This window comes from Oncorhynchus mykiss, chromosome 15 (assembly GCF_013265735.2).
Source record: "Oncorhynchus mykiss isolate Arlee chromosome 15, USDA_OmykA_1.1, whole genome shotgun sequence".
NCBI classification, from domain to species: Eukaryota; Metazoa; Chordata; class Actinopteri; order Salmoniformes; family Salmonidae; genus Oncorhynchus; species Oncorhynchus mykiss.
In genome coordinates, this window is record NC_048579.1 from 15,871,936 (window position 1) to 15,899,050 (window position 27,115).

At 42.5% G+C, this 27,115-nt stretch overlaps 2 protein-coding genes and 1 long non-coding RNA gene across 5 annotated transcripts in view; 2 read left to right on the forward strand and 1 right to left on the reverse strand.

Annotated features, from left to right (window-relative positions):
- Nucleotides 1-13,431, forward strand: part of LOC110489691 (serine/threonine-protein kinase Sgk3) — a 36,467-nt gene extending 23,036 nt beyond the window's left edge. For all 3 annotated transcript variants that reach the window (XM_036943867.1, XM_036943869.1, XM_036943868.1), the window contains 7 exons: nucleotides 5,628-5,740; nucleotides 7,296-7,332; nucleotides 10,436-10,522; nucleotides 10,687-10,782; nucleotides 10,908-11,063; nucleotides 11,658-11,747; nucleotides 11,865-13,431. In XM_036943867.1, the coding sequence (XP_036799762.1) occupies nucleotides 5,628-5,740; nucleotides 7,296-7,332; nucleotides 10,436-10,522; nucleotides 10,687-10,782; nucleotides 10,908-11,063; nucleotides 11,658-11,747; nucleotides 11,865-12,032 (747 nt within the window). In that variant the 3' untranslated portion in view covers nucleotides 12,033-13,431. The remainder of the gene's footprint in view (nucleotides 1-5,627; nucleotides 5,741-7,295; nucleotides 7,333-10,435; nucleotides 10,523-10,686; nucleotides 10,783-10,907; nucleotides 11,064-11,657; nucleotides 11,748-11,864) is intronic.
- Nucleotides 13,432-13,501: 70 nt separating this feature from the next.
- Nucleotides 13,502-23,601, forward strand: mcmdc2 (minichromosome maintenance domain containing 2). The gene is made up of 13 exons (XM_021562461.2): nucleotides 13,502-13,693; nucleotides 13,952-14,082; nucleotides 14,177-14,432; nucleotides 14,521-14,643; nucleotides 14,871-14,972; nucleotides 15,541-15,669; nucleotides 17,316-17,553; nucleotides 17,751-17,956; nucleotides 18,159-18,325; nucleotides 18,813-18,992; nucleotides 19,124-19,266; nucleotides 21,337-21,446; nucleotides 21,908-23,601. Exons 1-13 carry the CDS (start codon nucleotides 13,597-13,599, stop codon nucleotides 22,075-22,077), a joined length of 2,052 nt encoding a protein of 683 aa, XP_021418136.1. The 5' UTR covers nucleotides 13,502-13,596; the 3' UTR covers nucleotides 22,078-23,601.
- Nucleotides 22,533-26,075, reverse strand: LOC110489693. Its single transcript, XR_002468613.2, has 6 exons — nucleotides 25,924-26,075; nucleotides 24,547-24,608; nucleotides 24,299-24,348; nucleotides 23,842-24,077; nucleotides 23,560-23,600; nucleotides 22,533-23,342 (listed from the first exon to the last, which is right to left on the reverse strand). It is a non-coding gene; the product is annotated as an uncharacterized LOC110489693 (long non-coding RNA).
- Nucleotides 26,076-27,115: the final 1,040 nt, after the last annotated feature.

The following is a 27,115-nucleotide window of genomic DNA, read 5'->3' on the forward strand; positions in this document are numbered from 1 at the left end:
AAATGTGTGTAATACAAAGCGCAAAGTAAAAGTAAGAATCTCTGAGCATTTTGCACCATTAGTTGCAAAAATGTGATGTACCCAGTTGCAGCCCACTTTTTGGAAGCGAACCACTCTTTCGTCCCTTCTCTGTATCACCATCAAACACGTCACCCTCCCTTGGAGAGGGGGTGACCTTGACAATTTCTTGTTAAAACAAGAGGCTGCCTGGATCTTTAATTTAAAGACACTTGCTCCCGTCGGTCTCAACGTAGAAACTGATCTGAAGCCATTCTTGTGATTATTGTGTTTTTGCTATCCATTGTAAGTGTTTGTAGGCTTATGTAGCCACATTGTATCTATGATCGTATGTTATTCATTCATGCTTTTTACAAGTTCTATTTATATCTGTAAATCAACCAAGCCACACCTGGCCATGATTACAGACACCTGTCTGTGTCCTTTCAAAGTATATAATCTAGTGACCCGCAGTGTTTCTCATTATACCCTGATGAAGGCGGCTTGTCTGTCAATGTCGGTTATAAAATGATTGCATCTGAGCTCCTAGAGTGTGAGGCTCTCCTTTTCTTTTTCAACTATTGTAGCCTTAACTAGCATTAAAAAAGTGAATCTATTATTTTAAACATCTCTCCCTAATTTCCGAATCAGGCTTGTAACATTGTCAGTAGGCTACAGTAACCTATATAACATTGTCAGTAGTCTACAGTAACCTACATTGGGCTCCAAAATTACTGGCACCCCTGACTGGCAATGCACAAACAATACTTAAAAAAATATAAACAATATAATTATAGAGAGAAACTCAAAATACCAACGTGAGAAATACTGTACTTTATTAATGTTTCAATGGAACCCACCAAAATAATTTATTGAGTTAATAAAAAATCAATGTCCTCCAAATCAAGGTTTCACAATGAATGGCACCCTTAAAGATTATTGTAAATAACCTCTACCAAAATTAAACCAGGAATTAAATTCCACTTATTTAAGTGTATCTAAGTCTTAAGGAACATTACATCACTTCCTGTTTCACTAGGGTATAAAAATGAGGTAACACGCATGCAATATCCCTGTCATCCAACACCATGAAGAAAACAAAAGAACTGGCAGTTCAAAAGAGACAGATGGTCGTAGACCTTCATAAACCTGGTAATGGCTACAAGAAGATCCACAAACGATTGAATATACCACTGAGCACTGTCAGGGTAATTATTTTAAAAAATCAAAAGATATGGAACTGTTAAACCTCACGGGTAGAGGACACATGCATTTTGCCCCCCAGGATAGGGAGGAGGATGGTGAGAGAAGCAACACAATCCCCAAAAATCACTGTGAGAGAATTGCAGGCCTTGGTGGCGTCTGGGGTCACCGTCTTGTGGTCACCAGGTTTCAAAAAGCACCATCAGATGCCACCTCCACAGGCTCTTTGGAAGGGTTGCCAGAAGAAAGCCCTTTCTGACCCCAAGACACAGACGCAAGCGCTTGGAGTTTGCCAAACGTCATTTAAATTATGACTGAAAGAAGGTGCTCTGGTCAGAAGACCAAAACTGAACGTTTTGGTCAGATACAGCAATAGCATGTTTGGCGTCGAAACAGAGATGTATACACCTCATACCCACGGTGAAATATGGTGGTGGGTCAGTGACGTTTTGGGGCTGTTTTAATTCCAGAGGTCCAGGGGCACTGGTTAAGATTGATGGCATAATGAATTCCACCAAGTATCAGGCAATTTTGGCTGACAATCTGGTTGCCTCTGCCAGAAGGCTGGGACTTGGCCGTAGGTGGACTTTCCAACAAGACAATGACTCAAAACAGTTGATAACCGCAAAACCAAGAATGTGAAGGATCTTGAAAGGATCTACATAGAGGAATGGTCCAAAATCCCTCCAAATGTGTTCCTTAACCTTGTCAAACATTACAGGAAAAGACTCTGTGCTGTTATCCTTGCCAGAGGTGGTTGCACTAAGTACTAAATGAGGAGTGCCAATACTTATGAAACCTTGATTTTGGTTAAATGTATTTTGTATTAAATAATTGTATGATTTTGGTTGGTTCCATTGAAATTTTAAGTACAGTATTTCTCACATGTTGGTATTTTGAGTTTCTCTCTATAATTACACTCCCTGTCAAAAGTTTTAGAACACCTTCTCATTCAATGTTTTTTCTTAATTTTTTACTATTTTCTACATTGTAGAATAATAGTGAAGACAGCAAAACTATGAAACAACATGGAATGATTTAGTAACCAAACACGTGTTAAACTAATCTAAATATATTTTATATTTGAGATTCTTCAAATAGCCACCCTTTGCCTTGATGACAGCTTTGCATACTTTTGGCATTCTCTCAACCAGCTTCAACTGGAATGCTTTTCCAATAGTCTTGAAGGAGTTCCCATATATGCTGAGCACTTGTTAGCTGCTTTTCCTTCACTATGCGGTTCAACTCATCCCAAACCATCTCATTTGGTTGAGAGCGGGGGATTGTGGAGGACAGGTCATCTGCTGTAGCACCATCACTCTCCTTGGTAAAATAGTCATTTTCCAGCCTGGAGGTGTGTTGGGTCATTGTCCTGTTGAAAAACAAATGATAGTCCCACCAAAACCAAACCAGATGGGATGGCGTATCGCTGCAGAATGCTGTGGTAGCCATGCTGTTTAAGTGTGCCTTGAATTCTAAATAAATCACAGACAGTGTCACCATCAAAGCACCCCAACACCATAACACCTCCTCCATGCTTTACGGTAGACACACACGCAGATCACCCGTTTTACCCACACCGCATCTCACAGACACGGCGGTTGGAACCAAAAATCTTCCATTTCGACTCCAGACCAAAGAACAAATGTTCACCGCTCGTGTTTCTTGGCCCAAGCAAGTCTCTTCTTATTATTGGTGTCCCTCAGTAGTGATTTATTTGCAGCAATTTGACCATGAAGGCCTGATTCACGCAGTCTCCTCTGAACAGTTGACGTTGAGATGCGTCTGTTACTTGAACTCTGTGAAGCATTTAATTTGGCCTGCAATTTCTGAGGCTGGTAACTCTAATGAACTTATCCTCTGCAGCAGAGGTAACTCTGGGTCTTCCTTTCCTGTGGCGGTCCTCATGAGAGACAGTTTTTTTTCATAGCGCTTGATGGTTTTTGCAACTGCACTTGAAGAAACTTTCAAAGTTCTTGAACTGTTCCGTATTGACTGACCTTCATGTCTTAAAGTAATGATTGATTGTCGTTTCTCTTTGCTTATATGAGCTGTTCCTGCCATAATATGGACTTGGTCTTTTACCAAATAGGGCTATCTTCTGTATAACCCCTACCTTGTCACATCACAACTGATTGGCTAAAACACATTGAGGAGGAAAGAAATTCCACAAATTCACTGTTAATTGAAATGCATTCCAGATGACTACCTCATGAAGCTGGTTGAGAGAATGCCAAGAATGTGCAAAGCTGACATGAAGGCAAAGGGTGGATATATGAAGAATCTCAAATATAACATATATTTTGGTTACTACGTTATTTCATAGTTTTGATGTATTCACTATTATTCTATAATGTAGAAAATAGTTAAAATAAAGAAAAACCCTTGAATGAGTAGGTGTTCTAAAACATATCCAGGATATGCTACTTGCCCCTATCCCAATATTAAACCACTGATCCAGGATATGCTACTTGCCCCTATCCCAATATTAAACCACTGATCCAGGATATGCTGCTTACCCCTATCCCAATATTAAACCACTGATCCAGGATATGCTGCTTACCCCTATCCCAATATTAAACCACTGATCCAGGATATGCTGCTTACCCCTATTCCAATATTAAACCACTGATCCAGGATATGCTGCTTACCCCTATCCCAATATTAAACCACTGATCCAGGATATGCTGCTTACCCCTATCCCAATATTATACCACTGATCCAGGATATGCTACTTGCCCCTATCCCAATATTAAACCACTGATCCAGGACATGCTGCTTACCCCTCTGCCAATATTATACCACTGATCCAGGATATGCTGCTTACCCCTATCCCAATATTAAACCACTGATCCAGGATATGCTGCTTACCCCTATCCCAATATTAAACCACTGATCCAGGATATGCTGCTTACCCCTATCCCAATATTAAACCACTGATCCAGGATATGCTGCTTACCCCTATCCCAATATTAAACCACTGATCCAGGATATGCTGCTTACCCCTATCCCAATATTAAACCACTGATCCAGGATATGCTGCTTACCCCTATCCCAATATTAAACCATTGATCCAGGATATGCTGCTTACCCCTATCCCAATATTAAACCACTGATCCAGGATATGCTGCTTACCCCTATCCCAATGTTGACAGTAAACTGTAAACATTTACATAGTTTATTGATTTACATTAGTTTATACACTTCAAAAGGAATCAGCTGCGACCCACTCCCAATCTACCATTTAAGTGTTAAAAAACCCATACATTTCAAAGCTTCCTTTTCAATAAAAGGAACTGTGCAGTGTAGGTGGTGGGAGCTGAATTTCTACATTTGAATAAGCACATCCTGGCCATTAGTGCAACGTTGGCCAATGTAACTCCATAAAAATATTTATTAGCATTTTTATGCCATTCTGGGACTGTCAGAAAGAGCCAAAACTAAGAGTGATTGACAGGATGATTGAAGGTTTGTAATGTTTCTCTAACCTTGGTATAATGGCAAGTCTGTATAAATATTTTGACAGTATTAAAATATTATAGATATCTACAAAAAAGCTACTGAGGTCTATGGATTTCCCTTAGCCTGATCCCAGATTTGTAGGCTATGTGCTTTAGCTAACTCCTTTCATTATCGTTGTCATCAGTATGTGCTTTAGCTGTAGGGACTAGGCTCTATCTCCTCCGAAACCACTGAAACTTTGTTGCCTTTCCAGTTTTCGAGAGTGCAGAGGCTAATCTCATAGTTCATGTCATGTTGATGCTAGCACTTAACTTGCTGCTTGAGTCAATTGTAATTGTGATGTGGAATTTGCAGACAGGGCAGGAAGTTTGACCCACGGCTCTGTGTCAAGACTCGGCTACAATTGTTGTTAGCAACCTGGGCTAAATATCACTCCATACTCTGTCCATTAATTTATTATGATGTACTGCCAAAATAAAGGAAACACTTGAGTAAATGAGGGATACAAAGTCTTTTGAAAGCAGGCGCTTCCACACAGGTGTGGTTCCTGAGTTAATTAAGCAATTAACACATCCTATCGTGCTTAGGGTCATGTATAAAAATGCCCAGTTGTGCATTATTTTGGCTTACCATGGCTAGAAGAGGACATCTCAGTGACTTTGAAAGAGGTCTCAAAGGAGCATAGGGTGTTTAAAGGGTGTGTGTGTGTCAGTCACCAGATCTTAACCCAACTGAACCAGCGTTTTCCACCGCCATGAGCAAAACTCCAAATTATGGAATTTCTCATGTAAGAATGGTGTCATATCCCTCCAATAGAGTTCTAGACACTTGCGAATCTATGCCAAGGCACATTGAAGCTATGCCCTATTAAGACATTTTATGTTGGCGTTTCCTTTTATTTTGGCAGTTTCCTTTATTCCTCTGTAATGTCTCACTGGCACTGTGGCTGTATTCTATCATTCCAGCTTTTCTTCCATCTTCAAAAAGAACGGACCTTTCCGGAACCCAGAGCCAAGTTCTACATCGCAGAAATGGCAAGCGCACTGGGCTATCTGCATTCTCTCAACATAGTTTACAGGTACATGGATGTATGTATACAAAACATTAAGAACACCTGCTCTTTCCATTATATCGACTGACCAAGTGAATCCAGGTGAAGGCTATGATCCCTTATTGATGCCACTTGTTAGATGAAGGGGAGGAGACCGGTTAAAGAAGGATCTTTAAACCTTGAGACATGGATTGTGTATGTGTGCCATTGAGTGTGAATGGGCGAGACAAAGGATATAAGTGCCTTTGAACGGGGTATCGTAGTAGGTGCCATGCGCAAAGGTTTGTGTCAAGAACTGCAACGCTGCTGGGTTTTACAAGTTCAACAGTTTCCCGTGTGTATTAAGAATGGTTTACCACCCAAAGGACATCCAGCCAACTTGACACAACTGTGGGAAGCATTGGAGTCGACATGGGCCAGCAACCCTGTGGAACGCAATCAAAACACCATGTAGAGAAGAGTCATGCCCTGAAGAATTGAGGCTCTTCTGAGGGCAAACTCAATATTTGGACGGTGTTCCTAATGTTTGGTATACTCAGTGTATTCTATTCTACTGTATTTTAGTCAGTGCCACTCTGACATTGCTCGTCCTAATATTTCTTAATTCCATTATTTTAGATGTGAGTATTGTTAGATATTACTGCACTGTTGCAGCTAGGAACACAAGCAATAATATTTTATTTGAATGTTAGACACATTCTAAGGTTTCGTGAAACAGTTTCCACATTAAATATCCTGAATGAACACATCCCCTTTTTAATTAGTGGGAAAAGTCCAACTTCAAATAGCGTCTTTTGTGAAATTCCTGGAACTTTGATATTTGAAGTGTTCCTTTTTCAAGAGGTCGGCTGTAGTAATGTCACTGCTGTCATGGTTGCAGCACGTGTATAGTCGTTCATTAACTGACATGTATTGTTCTCTCTCTACCTTTTTTGCCCTTCGTTCTGTTGTCTGCGCCTAACAATGTTTATACCATGTGCAAGTTTTAGTTGTTCCATTTGTGTTTGAGGTCGGACTTTAGTACGTAGGGTGTCACCTCATTTGTCAGTATGTGTTACACCTGTGCTGGTTGCCATCTTGTTAGTGGGAAAGCCCTACATGTTTTGTTTTGGTTGTTGGTGAGTGACTGTTAGTTCCCATTCTGTTTGAGCTGGGGAACGTAACGCATGTTTGTGCTGGTCTGGTGTGTAGTGTAGTGTGGTGGTGTCTCTTGCCTTTAACTAGGCAAGTCCAGAACAAATTCTTATTTTCAATGATGGCCTACTGGGGAACAGTGGGCCATCTTGTTCAGGGCAGAATGACAGATTTTCACCTTGTCAGCTCAGGGATTCGATCCAGCAACCTTTTGGTTACTGGCCCAGCGCTCTAACCACTAGGCTACGCTCTAACCACTAGGCTACTCATGTAAATTGATATCAACTGGATGCAAATCGCTAGGATTAAAGAAACCTCTCTTGATGATTGTTTTGATATCCTCTGTTGCCCAGAAGTAGGAAGATAATAGCTCTTGTAATCCATTAAGCACAGTTCTATTATCCAATATCAACATCGTTGGATAATGTTCATGTTTGTTTTTTCACAGGGACTTGAAGCCAGAAAATATCCTTCTCGACTTTGAAGTAAGTGTGACATTCTAACTCATTTGCAGTGCATAAGTAATCTGTTTTATATGTGGAGTAGCTTAGGGCTGTATTCAATCGAAACTGCATTAGCAATCTTTTTGCTTAACAACTGCCTTCGTACAAATGTATCTTGACAACTGAAATCCTCCTCCCATGAATGTAGTCTACCTGATATTTTAACGTTACCCAAAATAATTCTGCATATCAGTTTAACCTCAAGGAAAGTGTTTACTTTAGTTTAGCCTTTACTACACTGAAACAAATATATGAATTCAACATGTTGGTCCCATGTTTTCATGAGCTGAAATAAAAGATCCCAGAAATGTTCCATATGCACAAAAAGCCTATTTCTCTCAAAATGTGTGCACACATTTGTTTACATCACTGTTAGTGTGCATTTCTCCGTTGCCGAGATAATCCATCCACTTGATAGTTGTGGCATATCAAGAAACTGATTAAACGGCATGGTCATTACACAGGTGCACCTTGTGCTGGGGACAATAAAAGGCAACTCTAAAATGTGCAGTTTTGTCACACAACACAATGCCACAGAGGTCTCAATTTTTGCGGGAGTGTGCAATTTGCATGCTGCCTGCAGGAATGTCCACTAGAGCAGGAATGTCCACAGAGAATTTAATTTCTCTACCATAAACTACCCCTTACGTTATTTAAGAGAATTTGCCAGTACTTCCAACCGGCCTCACAACCGCAGATTATGTGTAATGTGTCGTGTGGGCAGGCGGTTTGCTGATGTCAACGTTGTGAACAGAGTGCCATGTGGTGGCAGCGGGGTTATGGTATGGGTAGGCATAATCTACGGACAACGAACACAATTGGATTTTAGCAATGGCAATTTGAATGCACAGAGAAACCGTGACGAGATCCTGAGGCCCATTGTGCCATTCATCCTTCGCCATCACCTCATGTTTCAGCATGATAATGTCGCAAGGATCTGTACTCAACTCCTGGAAGCTGAAAATGTACCATTTATTCCATGGCCTGCATACTCACCAGACATGTCACCCATTGAAAATGTTTTGGATGCTTTGGCTCAACTTGTAAGACGGCGTGTTCTAGTTTGTGCCAATATTTGTTATTGTTAATTTGTTACTTTTTATTTTATTTTTTACTTTAGTTTATATCTTAAATATTTTCTTAACTCTATTTCTTGAACTGCATTGTTGGTTAAGGGCTTGTAAGTGCTACTACACCGGTTGTATGCGGCACGTGACAAATAAAATGGATTTGATATCCAACAACTTCGCACAGACATTGAAGAGGAGTGGGACAACATTCCACAGACTACAATCAACAGCCTGATCAACTCTATGCGAAGGAGATGCGTTGCTCTGCATGAGGCAAATGGTGGTAACACTAGATACTGACTGGTTTTCTGATCCACGCCCCTAACTTAAAATAATTATATATTTTTTTTTATCTGGGACCAACAGATGCATATCTGTATTCCCAGTTATGTAAAATCCATAGATTAGGGCCTAATTATTTGTTTCAATTGACTGATTTCTTTAGATGAACTAACTTTGTAAAATCTTTTAAATTGTTGTGTTTTTATATTTTTGTAGAGTTTAAATGTTTTCAGTGTTTACTACTAAACTCAGAAAAAAAAGAAACGTCCTCACACTGTCAACTGCTTTTATTTTCAGCAAACTTAACATGTGTAAATATTTGTATGAACAAGATCCACAGACATGTAACTAACAGAAATTGAATATTGTGTCCCAGAACAAAGGGGGAGGGGGGCTGTATGGCTGGTGGAATTGTCATGCTGGAGGGTCATGTCAGGATGAGCCTGCAGGAAGGGTACCACATGAGGGAGGAGGATGTCTTCCCTGTAACGCACAGCATTGAGATTGCCTGCAATGACAACAAGCTCAGTCCGATGATTCTGTGACACACCACCCCAGACCATGACGGACCCTCCACCTCCAAATCGATCCTGCTCCAGAGTACAGGCCTCGGTGTAACACTCATTCCTTGAAAGATAAACGCGAATCCGACTATCACCCCTGGTGAGACAAAACCGTGACTCGTCAGTGAAGAGCACTTTTTGCCAGTCCTGTCTATTCCAGCGACGGTGGGTTTGTGCCCATAGGCGACATTGTTGCCAGTGATGTCTGGTGAGGACCTGCCTTACAACAGGCATACAAGCCCTCAGTCCAGCCTCTCTCAGCCTATTGCAGACAGTCTAAGCACTGATGGAGGGATTGTGCGTTCCTGGTGTAACTCGGGCAGTTGTTGCTATCATGTACCTGTCCCGCAGTTGTGATGTTCAGATGTACCGATCATGTGCAAGTGTTGTTACACATGGTCTGCCACTGCGAGGACTATTAGCTGTCCGTCCTGTCTCCCTCTTAGGTGTCTCACAGTACGGACATTGCAATTTATTACCCTGGCCACATCTGCAGTCCTCATGGCTCATTGCAGCATGCCTAAGGCACGTTCACGCAGATGAGCAGGGCCCCTGGGCATCTTTCTTTTGGTGTTTTTTCAGAGTCAGTAGAAAGGCCTCTTTAGTGTCCTAAGTTTTCATAACTGTGACCTTAATTGCTTAAGCTGTTAGTGTCTTAACAACCGTTCCACAGGTGCATGTTCATTAATTGTTTATGGTTCATTGAACAAGCATGGGAAACAGTGTTTAAACCCTTTACAATGAAGATCTGTGAAGTTATTTTGAATTTGACAAATTACCTTTTTAAAGCCAGGGTCCTGAAAAGGGACGTTTATTTTTTTGCTGAGTTTAGTCATTGGAAAAAAATGATGAGATGAATGTCTCAAACTAACCAATCCAACAGGTTATAAAGAAAGCAAGTGTCTGTGGTGAAGCCTAATCCTTCACCAGCTAACACATCTCACACGAACGGCAGTGTCATTTTCAGTTTAGAAGAGAACGTTTGTGATTTGATTGTTTAACTAATGCGTTTCCTGACCGGCCTTATTGAGACTGAGGAAATTGCGAGTGTCCTGAGAGTTGGCTACTCTGGCCAAAATTCCACAAAGAAAATGTATGTTATTCTGTTATGACTGAGGATAATGATGGCAAACACTGTCTAAAATTGTCCCTGACTCCCCTTCTTTAAAGGGACATATAGTTTTGACGGACTTCGGATTGTGCAAGGAAGGCATTTCCCAAGCCGAGACGACAAGCACATTTTGTGGGACACCTGAGGTAATGTTGAACATGTTTTCCAGGATAGCATATGTAATAAGGCATAATAACCTTTTTTAATGTCTGGACCACTGTTCTGGATTGAGACTGAAAAGGCCTGTCATTGCTAATTTATTTAACTCCCCCCCCCCCCCCCCCCCCCCCCACCCCCCCCCCACCCCTAGTACCTAGCTCCAGAGGTCCTGAGGAAACAACCGTATGACAACACAGTGGACTGGTGGTGTCTAGGATCAGTGCTCTATGAAATGCTCTTTGGCCTGGTGAGTTACAGTAGTAGACATTGAAAACAGGCACAATATGTACAGACAGAACACACCCTTGACATAATGCCTGATCACACACTGTCTTAACAGTAACACACATCTATCTCCCCTCTGTTCCACAGCCTCCGTTCTACAGCAGAGACACCCATGAGATGTATGAAAACATCCTCCACAAACCCTTGATGATGCGTCCCGGAGCGTCCAACACGGCCTGGTCCCTCCTGCAGGCTCTACTGGAGAAGGACGGCACACACAGACTGGGCTCCAGAGACGACTTCGTGAGTGGTGACCCTCACAGCATGGCAGTGGTTTATGGTTTTATGTCACCCATCTCATTTAGTTAGAAAATATTCCAGTGACCCAAGACTTTTTAAATACTCCAAACTCACTAAATACACACAAATTGACCTTCCTCGAAGTCACAAGAGGTTGGTGGCACCTTACTTGGAGAGTGCGGGATCATGGTGTGAATGGAGCGGAATAGTTGGAATGGTAACAATTACATAAAACCTATGGTTTCCAGGTGTTTGATGCCATTCCATTTGCTCCGTTCCGTCCATTATTGTGAGCTGTTCTCCCCTCAGCAGCCTACAGTGCTCTAAATCCCAAGCTACCATTTATTTAAGTAACACAGCAGTATGCTTCATAGTCTCACAACTGTGACTCATGTATTGCTGTAGCTGATGGCATCTGACTCTCTCTGGTGGAGAAAAATTGTCATGACCAGGAGTTGCTCAATAGCTGCAGTGTCTGGCAATGTTCATTTCTTCTTGGCAAGATGGATTGCATTACATCGCTTTCAACAGTATGAAGTAATAGCATTTGCCTTGGTTGTTCTAGAACTGAAAAATATCTATTCTGTTTTTTTTCAGAATGAGATCAAAGCACATAACTTCTTCTCTGCGATCAAGTGGGATGACCTGGAACAGAGAAAGGTTCCACCTCCATTCACTCCCAATGTGGTAAATGTTCTCAGGGTTACATGTGATTCTGATGTATGGCAACACACGGCAGATGCAACACCAGACCACAAGCATGAATGAACTGATGTTTGTTTTTTCCTCTTTCCTGTTTTGCAGAATTCTCCTTACGACATCACAAACTTTGATCCAGAATTCACAGATGAGACCGTTCCAAACTCTGTGTGCTATACTGAACATGCCATAGTCAATGCCAGTGTAATGGAGGCTGATGATGCCTTCCTAGGTTTTTCCTACGCACCCCCCTCAGATGACTCCTTCCTATGAAAGACTTGCTGTGAGGACCTGCCCCAGAGTTCTGTGAAATTGCCTTAATTGTTATTTTATTTTTACAAGGAGCACGTGTGCACCTAAGTTGAAAAATGTAGGTGCACACAAAGAAATGTAGGACCACATTGAGAAATATTTGAGGTAAGAAAGCTAGAATCCTTAATTATTCTAGGTGAACTGGTGCTCCTAAATAAAAATTCCATGTCGCACAGCAAAATCTTAATGCGATCAAAATGGATGCACTGTAGAGCCTTGGCCTTAATCCAGTATTATTCTATCCTGGTCCTGGAAATCTATAGGGTATGCAGGATTTGTTCCAGCCCAGTAGCTTGTTGATTAGTGTATTTAGGTGTGTTAGTGCTGGTCTGGAACAAAGCCTGCACACCCTGTGTGTCTCCAGGATCAGGACTGAAAAACACTGCCTTACCCTGTCCTAAATATTTTGAATAAAAGGGAAGAATTTATATTGTGGATGAACCCGTTTTGAGAAAAGCTAAAGTGAGCAGAAGTTGTGATCAGACAGCACTTATGAAAAGGGTTTGGGTTGCAGACTGTGTCAAGAAACCTTTATTTTTACCTAATGATATTTATATAACAAATTATATTTTTAAGAAATGTCGGCCATATTTCTTTCTTGACACATGTATTGGTTGTTGGCTCATGTCCATTTTGGTTCTTTGTTTGAAGAAATGAGGACATTCAGTGTGATGTTGTCCGGGTGGGGTGGGTTAAAAAAAAAAAAAAAAGACCCCGAAATAAAATCCTAAATTTAAGTGGCGAATTGGGATGAAAGCGCTTCCTCAAAATCTTTTCGTTCCACTTTAAAAGCAGACTTTGTGGATTTAATTAAATGGCAGTAAACATGTCATTTATATGCTTTCAAAACAGCTAAAAGGAATTGTTTTGTCTCTTCCAATATCAAAAGATTTGTTATCCTAACAAGATCACTGGTTAATGGTATATTTAGAAAGTGCTTGTAGTAGGTTTATTCATAGATTCATTGTTAATTTGTGGTGGGAGGGTTCTCAGTCGGAAATACTAGGTCACGGAATATAGTCTTGTGTTGACAGAGGTCATTTCAGTTCAGATTTTCATTGTGTGTGTTTATATAGACCTTTTCTGTAATGGCTCCAGTGACTTTACTTTGCAAACAGGTGCTGCGCCATCTGATTTATTTCTGTGGTTTGCTTGCCTTTCTGTGTTATAGTTTACAAACTCATAATCTTGCCTTAATTGACACTCAGATATTCCTTAGAAATCCTCACAGAAAACCTCAACCACCAGACTAGGATTTCCATACCATTTCTAACTAACGAGTGTTGTCAACATGCCTCATTGTTCAATACAATGCCTTGGATGTACTGTACATTAAAATAATAATTAAATGAACCAACAAGTTTGTTTTCGATGTCTTGTTTATTACGGAGATGGGGGGACTTGTCTGTCTGTGCTCTCAAATTAGCGAGCACAGTTCAAATGTTCAAGTCGCGTGATATCTTGACTGTGTGACTAGTCTCTTCAGACAACGCTTTAGCTAACGTTAGTCAGTCGGTAACAGAAAATGGAAAACGTTCTCTTACTGAAAGAGTCAATTTTGTCTTTTCTAGACAGAAGTGGAGCTCTTCTTCAACTTGCCGAAGACTGCAAACCATTCAACGGTAAGTTTTAAGGGCCAGTGGTAGGCTAGCTAGCGAGAGCTTTCGGTCAGTGTTAGCTAGCTAGCTAATGGGATTGTGTGACTCCTGAGGAAAGGGTAACCTAGGCAACCCTGTACCCACTTGGAGGATGTGGTGACACGTGAGACGCAGTCCTTCATAGATGACAGCAAACTGTTAAATAACTGATATGGTTATGTAAATTGATAGAGTTGACTTTATAACAGCTACATCAATCACCCAAGTACCTATTCCCTTCAGACATCCAGCGAAATGAAGCTGTGTATCGGTTCTGTATCCGTGTGAACCCTTCAGACCTAATCGAACTGGATCCTAGATTGGGTGATTGTGTTCTCAATGACCCCCTCAAAGCTACAGCACTGTTTCAATCTGTAAGTCCAAAACATCTCCCATTTACATTACCCCTTATTCAAACCTTGAATTTTGAACATACTGTTTTTTTATTTATTTTTGTCACTCTTTCAGGTTTGTTTTCTGTCAATAAAGACACTCTCCCTCATAGAGAAAATCCACACAGAAAGTCAGGTGAATGTGATCCTGAAGTTTACACACCTACCTCCGTTCCCTGAGTACACCTTGGACCTCTGTGAGTTTCCCTGTGGTTATGGCCCCATGAGGCCTGTTGCCATGGAGGGCTTGGCCATCGCGATGACTAGGGTCTCCAAGTACACTCAGGGAGCCAGGTTTCTCTGTTCTGAGGAGGACTGTCCCTGCTCAACAGGTAGGCCTGATTACAAGTAACCTATTTCTGTTTTCATAACATCACGGTAATGCCATTTACAAATTCTGTAATATGATGTTATCCTCAGGGTTCCATCACATCAGAGTGCACGCACCCGGAGCCACTGAGTCAGCCACAGTGAGGAGTGACTTCAGCTGCCTGCTCTGCTCCTCTCACCTCAAAGAGGACATCAAGTTCCGGGTCCTGGGGGGTGAGAATGTCCCTAAATGATACCTGATGAAGTAGCCTCACATGCCATTCTTACATGTAGCTCGTCGTTTCTTACTAGCTCTGATTTTGCTGACAGCTACTTTATTGAAGAAAATGTACTTGAATGTGATTGTCTCATCTAGCTACCTTAAGATGGATGCACTGGATAAGAACATCTGCTAAATGACTGACCTTTTGTAATGTAAATATAATGTGGTTTGGAAACAGACAAGCAGCTTGTAGAGCTGATCCATGTTAAAGCACTGGATGTCCTGAAAGTCCATCCTCCCAGTGCCCTCAGGTACCAGTCTGTCACCCTGTTTCTCAGAGGTAAGCTCACATAATGATAATTTTGCCCAAACGTTTTGTAATGTTCACATATTGCAAGTCAAGATTTTGTTTTATCTCCTTAGAAAAGTAACTTAGAAGTTTGTTAGGAATTTTCTCTTTTCCATGACAAATGTAATTTTGGAGCCAAAATCCAATGGGGGAAGAGTTAAAATAGAGGTTTGAGTAGCCAGCCACGCAGTAGTGCCCCTGGGTGAGATATTAGGTGTTCCTGTGCCCTCCAATAACATTGTCCAGCCATTACCCCTGAGAGAGCAGTGATTCTCAGTGCCAGTATTAGCATATTCTGTTGACCTAGTCTTCTGGAGGAATTCAACACAGCTAGATCACGTTACTAAACATATATGTTAATAAGTGTAAGAAACACTCATTAGTTGGGTCACACAACGCACACACAGTGAGATCTTTGTTCCAAGGGCCTGGTTCCTGTGTTGTTCTTGGCAGGGGTGTGTAGGTGCCTTGCATGTTCCTCAAATAATTAGGAAAAAGCAAGACAGAACCGGACAACCCCTCAGAGTGTTATGGTTCTGTTTCCCCCACAACATCGTAGATGAGCTGTGTAACTCCATGAGGATTGGACGTCTGTACAGGGTGCTGGGCATACCGGCCCATGTCCACCAGTGGCCCAACGTCACCTGGAGTGTGGAGGCCAATAGCGTTCAACCGTGGGAGCCTGAATGTAAGGACCTATATGCATGCTTACAATGGTACAGATCAGCTTACATTAAATCCTATTCATAATCTATAGGTCTGATTTTCAGCTACTCCGAGAAAGCCATTCATAAGGAACATGTATGTGTGTGTCCTTGTGTGTGAGGACTGTGACCTCTGACTTGCTTATACCAGAACAGTACAGTACAGTCAAAAGTTTGGACAAACCTACTCATTCCAGGGATTTTATTTGACCTATTTTCTACATTGTAGAATAATAGTGAAGACATAAACAACACATATGGAATCATGTAGTAACCAAGTGTAAAACAAATCTAAATATATTTTGAGATTCTTCAAATAGCCACCCATTGCCTTGATGACAGCGTTGCACACTCTTGGCATTCTCTCAACCAGCTTCATGAGGTAGTCACCTGGAATTTCAATTAAATTGTTAAGTTAATTTGTGGATTTTTTGAGCCAATCAGTTGTGTTGTGACAAGGTAGGGTTGGTATACAGAAGATAGCCCTATATTTGGTAAAAGACCAAGTCCATATTATGGCAAGAACAGCTCAAATAAACAAGGAGAAACGACAGTCCACCATTACTTTAAGACATGAAGGTCAGTCAATCCAGAAAATGTGCAGTCGTAAAAACCATTAAGCGCTATGAAAAAACTGGCTCTCATGAGGACCGCTACAGGAAAAGGAGACCCATTGTTACCTCTGCTGCAGAGGATAAGTTCATTAGAGTTACCAGCCTCAGAAATTTCAGCCCAAATAAATGCTTCAGAGTTCAAGTAACAGACACATCTCAACATCAACTCTTCAGAGGAGACTGTTTGAAACAGGCCTTCATAGTCGAATTGCTGCAAAGAAACCACTAGTAAAGGACACCAATAAGAAGAATAGACTTGCTTGGGCCAAGAAACACGAGCAATGGACATTAGATCGGTGGAAATCTGTCCTTTGGCTCCAAATTGGAGATTTTTGGTTCCAACCGCCGTGTCTTTGTGAGATGCAGAGTAGGTGAACGGATGATTTCAGCATGTGTGGTTCCCACCGTGAAGCATGGAGGATGTGTGATGGTGCTTTGCTGGTGACACTGTCAGTGATTTATTTATAATTCAAGGCACACTTAACCAGCATGGCTACCACAGCATTCTGCAGCAATACTCCATCCCATCTGATTTGAGTTTAGTGGAACTATCATTTGTGTTTCAACAGGACAATAAACCAAAATACTTCCAGGCTGTGTAAGGGCTATTTGTCCAAGAAGGAGAGTGATGGAGTGCTGCATCAGATTACCTGGCCTCCACAATCCCCCGACCTCAACCCAATTGAGATGGTTTGGACCACAGAGTGAAGGAAAAGCAGCCAACAAGTGCTCAGAATATGTGGGAACTCCAAGACTGTTGGTGAAGCTGGTTGAGAGAATGCCAAGAGTGTGCAAAGGGTGGCTACTTTGAAGAATCTAAAATAAAATATATTATGATTTGTTTCCATAGTTTATGTCTTCACTAATATTCGACAATGTAGAAAATACAACAAATAAAGAACTCTTGAATGTGTAGGTGTCCAAACTTTTGACTGGTACTGTATATTCAATGACAACACCTCACAGTCCAGTAGATTATTTCCACCCCTCTTCTTTTCCTTCAACCACACCCCCAGACACGGGCACCATCAGCTCTAACTTCCAGGCCCTGTTGACGGCAACAGCCTGTTCCCCCTGGAGGTTCTCTGCCATTGTGGCTAACACGTTTGGATCCCCTGTGGTTCCCCCGGGCTTGTACAGCACTCTGAAGCTGGGCCTGCTGCTCAGCCTGGTCCAGGGCCGGGAGGACAACCCAGACTCACTGCACTGCCTGGACCTGCTAGCCCTGACGACTGACACACTCATACTGGAAAGGTCCTGCATTATAATGCTTCAGTCAGACAGTCAATTAATCAATCTCTGAATCAGTCAATCAATCAACCATGTTCTTAGAAAGCACAATACAATGGCCAAAACAATAACATTACTACAGTAAAATTATACTATGCCTATATTCAAGTCAACAGCATAAATAAATAGTTGAGAGCCAGCCTCCGTTACCCCCGTCTTAGGCTGATGACGTACAGCCTGGGTCTGGCTGGCCGTGGGGTGAGACACCCTGCGACAGGGGAGATGTTTGCCTCTCTTTCTCGTGATGAACACGGAGCAGGCACGGCTAACATCCACGCTGGCTCCGCCCTGCTGGCCACTGGGGGCGTCTGCATGCTCGGGGACCTGGGCCACCACAGGAAAGATAAGATGGACGCCCTTCAGTCAGGTACAGAGCCCTGCTTACCTTGTAGCCTGGAGCCAGTCTGATACAGCTGTAGCAATGCAACATTATGGCACCTCCTGTGACACAAAGTATAGAGTAAGTTATTTGAGTGTATAGCCCAAAGAACTGGTTTCACACGGGGCCTTTGCCTTCTATCCACCCCCAACAGTTAGTTCACCTTTGACCGCTCTCCTTCCCCACCCAGCTCTGGAGAGTCGGACAGTGTCTGTGATCATCCCAGGGAAGAAGTATGGAGAGGATGCTGACCAGCAGATCTCCTTCCCTGTCCAGTGCAGCTTCTGGGCCTTGGCAGACTCCACAGCTCCCTCAAACAAGACCACCAGGACTGACAGTACAGTGCTGGGAACAGTGGTGGGTCATAGTTGTTTAATTTACATTACATTCAAATTTATTGGACTACTGCACTTGATAAATGTGAGTGCCCCCATTGGGTTGTTGTCTGATATGGTGATTCTGCAACGATGCTATTCCATGTGAGCAGTTTGAAACCTTTTCTCCTACCACACAATGCCAATAGTACTCAGCACTGGCAAATATGTGTTCCCGAAATGTCAAATCTGAGCCAGCCAATTGTCTGTTTAGGCGTTTGCTTTATGTAGGCAAAGCAGGAAGGGGAGACAATTTACTCTCTTCAGAGGAAGTAGTTAATTGTTCCACTCATGGAACAGACTGCTGTCCAAACAAACGCTTTCAGGTTCTCTTCCACTTTGGCCTGTGCCTATTCAGGATGGACAAGAAACAGTACTCTAGTGGTAAGTATAGTACTTCCATGTTAAGGTATTTTAACAAAATTAGCTACCAGCCACATGAAAATCTGTGATCCATTGTGTGTGTGTAGGACATGGGCTCGGTCCCTGCCCAGTTGGCTGAGGCCTTTGGTCTGGTGATCCTGTGTCGGGAGGCAGGGGGAAAGCAAGCCCTGCTAGCCCAGACGGTGCACACCCTCAGACAGGCAGTGCAGCCCGGAGAGCCCCTCTACCCATCCTGCATGCAGTTCACCACACAGGACTATAAGGAGGTAAAACCACACAATACTGTACACACTATAATGATATTTACCTTTATGTTATTTATGGCACATATAAAAAATACATCCGCACACTTTTAGATGCTTTGTGACAGACCATTGTGCTCTCTTCCTTCCCCTAGCTTCTGGCCCACACCCAGAGGATCCAGACAGAGCTGAGCCCCGGGGCAGAGATGATGATACATGGCTATTACATGGCCAGCAGAAGGGTCCGCTCAGACTCGGGCCATGGTGCAAAGGTGTCTGTGGCCTCCATCAAGCTACTGTAAGGGCCTACTACATGCTGAGGGTTATTCATAAAAAAAATACCATGTTTAATATTTATACACATCACCCTTTTACTTATTTTAGTGTTTAACTTGGGCATTTGTCAAATCCGATTTAACTATGTGTAAGAGGCTGCGGCTTTTGTGGAGCGATGGGTAACGACGCTTCGTAGGTGTCAGTTGTTGATGTGTGCAGAAGGTCCCTAGTTCGCGCCCGGGTATGGGCGAGGGGACGGTTTAAAATTATACTGTTACATTGGTATCGATAAGAAACATTACTGTGCAGCCGTATTCATTGATCTGGCCAAGGCTTTCGACTCTGTCAATCACCACATCCTCATCGGCAGACTCAACAGCCTTGGTTTCTCAAATGATTGCCTCGCCTGGTTCACCAACTACTTCTCTGATAGAGTTCAGTGTGTCAAATCGGAGGGTCTGTTGTCCGGACCTCTGGCAGTCTCTATGGGGGTGCCACAGGGTTCAATTCTTGGACCGACTCTCTTCTCTGTATACATCAATGAGGTCGCTCTTGCTGCTGGTGAGTCTCTGATCCACCTCTACGCAGACGACACCATTCTGTATACTTCCGGTCCTTCTTTGGACACTGTGTTAACAACCCTTCAGGCAAGCTTCAATGCCATACAACTCTCCTTCCGTGGCCTCCAATTGCTCTTAAATACAAGTAAAACTAAATGCATGCTAAATGCATGCTCTTCAACCGATCGCTACCTGCACCTACCTACCTGCCTGTCCAACATCACTACTCTGGACGGCTCTGACAACTACAAATACTTAGGTGTCTGGTTAGACTGTAAACTCTCCTTCCAGACCCATATCAAACATCTCCAATCCAAAGTTAAATCTAGAATTGGCTTCCTATTTCGCAACAAAGCATCCTTCACTCATGCTGCCAAACATACCCTTGTAAAACTGACCATCCTACCAATCCTCGACTTTGGCGATGTCATTTACAAAATAGCCTCCAATACCCTACTCAACAAATTGGATGCAGTCTATCACAGTGCAATCCGTTTTGTCACCAAAGGCCCATATACTACCCACCATTGCGACCTGTACGCTCTCGTTGGCTGGCCCTCGCTTCATACTCGTCGCCAAACCCACTGGCTCCATGTCATCTACAAGACCCTGCTAGGTAAAGTCCCCCCTTATCTCAGCTCGCTGGTCACCATAGCATCTCCCACCTGTAGCACACGCTCCAGCAGGTATATCTCTCTAGTCACCCCCAAAACCAATTATTTATTTGGCCGCCTCTCTTTCCAGTTCTCTGCTGCCAATGACTGGAACGAGCTACAAAAATCTCTGAAACTGGAAACACTTATCTCCCTCACTAGCTTTAAGCACCAACTGTCAGAGCAGCTCACAGATTACTGCACCTGTACATAGCCCAAACAACTACCTCTTTCCCAACTGTATTTAATTTATTTATTTAGCTCCTTTGCACCCCATTATTTTTATTTCTACTTTGCACATTCTTCTATTGCAAAACTACCATTCCAGTGTTTTACTTGCTATATTGTATTTACCTTGCCACCATGGCCTTTTTTGCCTTTACCTCCCTTCTCACCTCATTTGCTCACATTGTATTATTGACTGTATGTTTGTTTTACTCCATGTGTAACTCTGTGTCGTATCTGTCAAACTGCAATTGTAAATGAGAACTTGTTCTCAACTTGCCTACTTGGTTAAAGAGAAAAAGCCCTTAATTCTCAGGGCACCTGCAATGTCATTTCTCCACAAGGTGGAGCACAATCATTCATTTACAGAACCAATAAATGGGTGCCCGAGTGTAGACTATTTTTTGTGTAGGCTGGAAAATATTTTCAGTGGTATCAGATTGGGTTTATTTTTACACAATTTCATCAGTGACCCCCAAAGATATAGAAAAGGCTTATCACTAAGACAGGTTTTTCCAGATCTGATGGTCTGTTCCTACATGGTGCATTTCATTGCCAGTTAGTAACTGTACCATTACTCACAGTAAATTCTGCTTAGCTAAAAACTAGACATTTGTTTACTTCTAATTGTCTTTATTGGCATGTTTCTTCCAGGATCTCCCTGGCTGAGGCCCACAGTAAGCTGTGTCTGAGAAGCACAGTGCTGGAGGAGGATGCAGTGATCGCTGTGTTGCTGTGTGAAAACTCCATCACTCTCAGACATGGTATGACACACAGGACCGAAGACCAAGTCAGCAGCCAAACTCATAGATCCCATTTGCTGCCATGTTGAAATCAAACCCCTCCAGACTCGGCACCATTTCTAGTGATGTCGCAGTCCAACCTTTCTTTTGTCTAGGGTGCCACACCCCTAGGTCCATAGCCGTGCTACAGCCCCCCCCCCCCCCAAACTAGTGCAAAGTCTTTAATACTCCTGTATATGGGGAGAAAAATACATCAGCAGAGCATGGTGAAGACTCCCGCAGTCATGCCTAGGTCTTGCTTTAATGTCAGTGAGTGGGGATTTCTACAGTCAAATCACATTTATATCAGTCACATGCAGGTGTAGCTACAGGCAAGAGTATCCTGGCCATGATCTTCTTTGCTCTAGTAATAGCAGCCAGTGTGGACTGCAGTCTAGATTTTCCCTGATAGTTGGTCTGGGGACTGCTCCCTCTACCTACAGGAGCCTCAGCGCTTGTTATCCCACCCGACGCAGCATTTCCCTGTGACCTGTGTGACCTGGAAGCTCTCCACAGGAGAGACCTTATCCTGGAGCAGCTCCAACAAAGCATCCTGCACTTTGTCTACGCCTACGCACCCGGGGCCACCAGCTACATCACTGAGGAGGAATAGGACCACAGCTAAGTTAAAGGATTTTTCTATATTGAATTGCAATGGTGAAATGAGCTACTCAGAAGAAGAAACGTTCCATAAGCACAAAGCGCTTCAAATTGAGCGTTTCTCCTCTGCCAAGATAATCCATCCACCTGACAGGTGCGTCATACCAAGTAGCTGATTAAACAGCATGATTGCTGTAGCCACATATCAGGTTGAGGGAGAGTGGAATTGGCATGCTGACTGCAGGAATGTCCACCAGAGTATTGAATGAGAATTTGGCAGTACATCCAACCGGCCTCACCGGTGATAAAACTAATTCTGACTGGGTGGGCCTATTCCCTCCCAGGCCAACCCATGGCTACGCACCTGCAGTCAATTGAAATCCATTGATTAGGGTCTAATACATGAACTGTAACATTCATATTTTTCAGTGTAATTCAATGTAGGCAGAAAAAAGATTGCGATTAATGTACCATAAAATATTTTATTTCATAACGGGGCAGAATAAAATCTGATTAAAACAAACATTTAACCTTAAGCAGGGGAGTCAGACCAAGGTTGTGCTTTTTTTGACAGGCAAGAATGGTGAAAATAGGGTGATAGTTTAGGTCTCCAGGGTCATATTTGTGAAGGAGTTCATGCACTGCTTTCCAAACCTTGTGAATTGTCAACGAATAGAAGAAATCAGTTAAATAAATGACCATTGTCTAATAAGATTAGCCATCAACCTACAACTTTCTACCATCGTGGGTTTAGTTACAATGCTGGTAATTCAAATGAATGGCTTTTCAGCAGGGTAAATTAGCAGAAATGTCAGAAAGGGCATCAATTCCATTTAAAATGAATGGACACCTCTCAACCCAGGAAATAACTCCCCTACTGCAGGCCTAACAATCCTGCATGATGAAATAAGAGTCTCAAACCGTAGTCAGGGATTGCAGGTTTAATGATTGCAGGTAGCCCCTGCCACGAGGTGCACCGCAGATATTGAGCTAAGCAAGATGCTCACGCTTCAACACTCTTAGTTGTGGAAATTGACCCCTTTACTCACTGCATCTATACCATATCGCTGCGTCTACCTATAATGATCAATGCTAATATTGGCAGTTCAGTTAGTCACAGCATCCCAATTTAGTCAGATCAGTAAATAGCAAAAGTGAGAAGTCATCACAACTCCAGTAGAAGACTGAAGGAAACCAGTTGGCTATTTAGCCCTCACACTCACCATAGGGTTGAGATTTAAGTCTTCATATTCCACATACTGGATCATCAAACCCAATCTAGGAGAGAACAGTCTATTAGCATGACTATCATTTGATTGTAGTTAGGCAAAATATACAAGCAATTATACTGTAGTTCAGGAAGTCTCTCTCAGCATCCCAATTTAGTCTGATGGGTAAACGGCAAAATGTAGAACTCATCACAACTCCAGTTTCGTGCACATTTGCCGATCAAAGACATGTTGGGCCCTCAGATTAAAAATAATATTTTACTCACCACAGGGCAAGATCTTCAATATACATCCTGGCCCATTAACTCTATGAAAGAACAGAATTATAATTTGATAGATAATGTAAAAATATATCTCAGAATAATGGTAGTTCAGTTAGTCACACTGTCAGCACCCCAATAATGGTCTGATGGGTAAACGGCAAAAATGATAACTCATCACAACATTAACCAAAGGGAAAACAGATTTCAAACAGGCCACTCAAGTGGGCTGGTTGTATACTAGTTGGTTAATGCCAGTGGAAACGAGAAGGTATAGGCCTAACTCACCAAAAACAAGATGTAGATTGCGTGTCAAACTCATTGCACGAAGGGCAGAGTGTATGCAGGTTTTCACTGCTCCCTGTACTTGATTGACGAGTTAAGGTCACTCCATCACCTGGTTGTCTAAGCCTTAACTGAAAGGAAAACCCAAAACCCACAGACACTAGGCTCTCTATGGAATGAGTGACACCCCTGGTGTAGATCTCTTATAGCGTCTTCAGTACCCTGCCAGCCAATCAAATCTGTGGGAGAAAAAAATTGTTATACTGATGATCATTGGCCTCCAATCGAGATGTGGGTTGAAATTGTATTCTTTAGTTAGAATAATGCTGGTGGTTCAGTTAGTCACAGTCTCAACACCCCAATTTAGTCAGATGGGTAAACGGCAAATGTGTGAAGTCATCACAGTACCAGCAGAACAACCGACTAGCAGAGCATAGCTTATAGTTAGGAATGAACTCACCTCAGTACACTACTGGCATAGCCAGCACCATCTGTCCCCAAAAGAAAAACCTGTGAAAAAAACTGAATGAATTTTGTGACAAAAAAAAGTATAAATCAAATTGGACTGACAGTTGTGGTATGGTCATTGTTGTGATTTTACTGGTAGTTCAGTTAGTCTCAGCAACCAAATTTAGTTAGATGGGTAAACGGCAAAAATGATATTCTAGGCCTTTTAATAAACCTTGGGTTTAAGAATGGACGACTCACTCCAGTACAACAAAGGATGCATCCGTGTCTGGATCCTTCAACACCCTTCAAGTCCATGAACGCTATAAGAGAAATACATAAAACCTGAAGTGAAATTCCTGCTGCTGTATATTTAAAAACACTGTCATAAATCAGCCTACACAGCTGTCGAATTTAACAAATTCAAGGTTCAGCTAATTCTGGGATACAGATCGCACACAACTCTACTGCTCAGATATTCAAAGATATTAAGAGAGCCACATTCAGAGCTATGGGAAGCATTCTGCACTTTGAAAAAGTCTGAGTGACATCCAAAAATAGTACTCCCAAGTAATTGCCAGGTAACTGGTGTGGCACTATTGGTTTTTATCTTGCATGGATAAGCTGTACTGAAGGAATAGCCAATGCACTCCGAACACAACTAGACAGCTAAAATGAGTAATGAACTTAGGGTCAGGGGGCACATTTAACACAGCTTGGGAGTACTGCACAATGAAAGCCCACACTGCAGCCTTTCCAAGGAAGGTTCAACAGCAGATCACGACCTTAACCAAGACCTTTACTCCTTTGAGACGTCCAAAGTCGAGATTCCACAATGAAGTCATTGCGAAGACAATTAACAGACCACCGTGGTATCCGATGATCGGTGACCAGAGCAGGTGTGCAGTAACCTAACTAACAATAGGGGCCGAAATGACAAAGGGGCCATTTATCATCGGATCTGGGACAAGCAGCAGACAGTATGATTTATTACAATACTGCTGGGACATTTAGGCCCAAATACACCGTTCGATAAGTCATTTATTCCATTCCATTCACACATGATACTAAGATCCAAGAGTAAACCGTCAATTTATTTTGGTAAAATGATCCATAGTATGATTGCCAACAGCTCACATGCACCGACAAAAGTGCCTCAAATGTCTGCGGGATGCACCAATTTGAGCATAAACATGAGGGAGTGGTTAATTAGCAAACTAAATGAATGATTATTAAATAATTAATGAGCTGCACCCTTTGCCAGACAATATCCATACATTACCAGTCTCTCGCTTACCCTAGCGCTAACTACATTATGGCCACGACAGTCTGCCTACTCACGTGATCAGTGGCATTGATTCGTGGCCCTCGAGCGCAGCGCACCAGTGACAAGGAAACGGTTCGCTTACTAACCTAGTCAATAAAATTGTATAATTGAAACGGGACGATTATATTACAGAAAACTACGTAAATGATTTCGAATCCATTTTTAGAGGGAAGGATATAATCCTTATTTTGACGGCGGAAACGTCAGGTTAGCTAACATGCTAGTGTTCTGGTATTTTATATAGCCAGCTAAAACACCAATTTGCATTATTATTGAATAAAACCGACTGCCTAATGTTATTAGCAACCTACCTGTTGCCTGAACGGGGAACTCAACAAGTTGTTGCTCATAAAAATAATATGGGTGCGAGAGCATACAACCTCCATGCGTCCTCCTTCGTTGTTCTTCCACAGAGAAAGATAAGACTTCCTGCTTCATCGTTATTGGCATGCGCAGTCTGAGCTCACATCACGCAGGCAACTACCAAAAACACCCTACAAGGTTTTACCTATTATTATGAGGCAGCTAATAGGTATATTTTATAACTTTTGAAAACTGTGTTTTAATTGTATTTGTGTTTTGGCCATTTTCATTTGAATTAAAAGGTCCAATGCAGCCGTTTTGATCTCAATATCAAATAATTTATGGGTAACAATTTACGTTAAGTACCTTAATGTGGGTTTTCAATTAACATTGTCAAAAAGATGGCTTAGCAAAGAGCAATTTCTCAAACAAATTGTTTTTCTAGGACTGTCTGGGAGTGGTCTGAGTGGGGAGGGGAAAGGTGAAAAAAAAGCTGTTATTGGCAGAGAGGTTTGGAACTCTCTTTCTTATTGGTCTATTAACGGTCAACAGGCAGGCCAAAACTCCATCCCACCAAAACAGGCAGAAATGTCAGGCAGTCTTTTCAGACAGCTCTTACACTAAAAGGGCATTATCATCGTAGTGTGGAAATACACACTCAGTGGCCAGTTTATTAGACACATCACCCCGTTCATGAAAACGGTTCGCTCCTACAGACAGCGAGTCACATGGCCGTGGCTTGCTTTATAAAGCAGGCAGACAGGCATCTGGTTACTTGCTTCGATTAAACGTTAGAATGGGCAAAACGGGTGACCTAAGCGACTTCGAGTGTGCTATGATCGTCGGTGCTAGGCGCGCCGGTTCCAGTATCTAAGTAACGGACGGCCCCCTGGGCTTGTCATACACGGCAGTGTCTAGGGTTTACCGATAATGGTGCGACAAACAAAAAAACTTCCAGTCAGTGGCAGTCCTGTGGGCGGAAACAGCTCGTTAACGAGAGTGATCAAAGGAGAATGGCAAGAATCGTACAAGCTCACAGGCGGACCACAAACAGGCAAATAACGGCGCAGTGGTGTGCAGAATGGCATCTCGGTGCACACAACTCGTCTGTCCTTTTCACGGATGGACTGTTGCAGCAGACAACCACACCGGGTTCCACTCCAATCAGCTAAAAATAAGAAGAAGCGTCTCCAGTGGGAA

Coding starts and splice junctions, on each gene's coding strand:
- mcmdc2 (XM_021562461.2), top strand. CDS start 13,597: ATGGAAAACGTTCTCTTACTGAAAGAGTCAATTTTGTCTTTTCTAGAC. Junction 14,644..14,870: donor CAAGTTCCGGGTCCTGGGGG/GTGAGAATGTCC, acceptor GTTTGGAAACAG/ACAAGCAGCTTGTAGAGCTG. Junction 17,554..17,750: donor GACACACTCATACTGGAAAG/GTCCTGCATTAT, acceptor CCCCCGTCTTAG/GCTGATGACGTACAGCCTGG.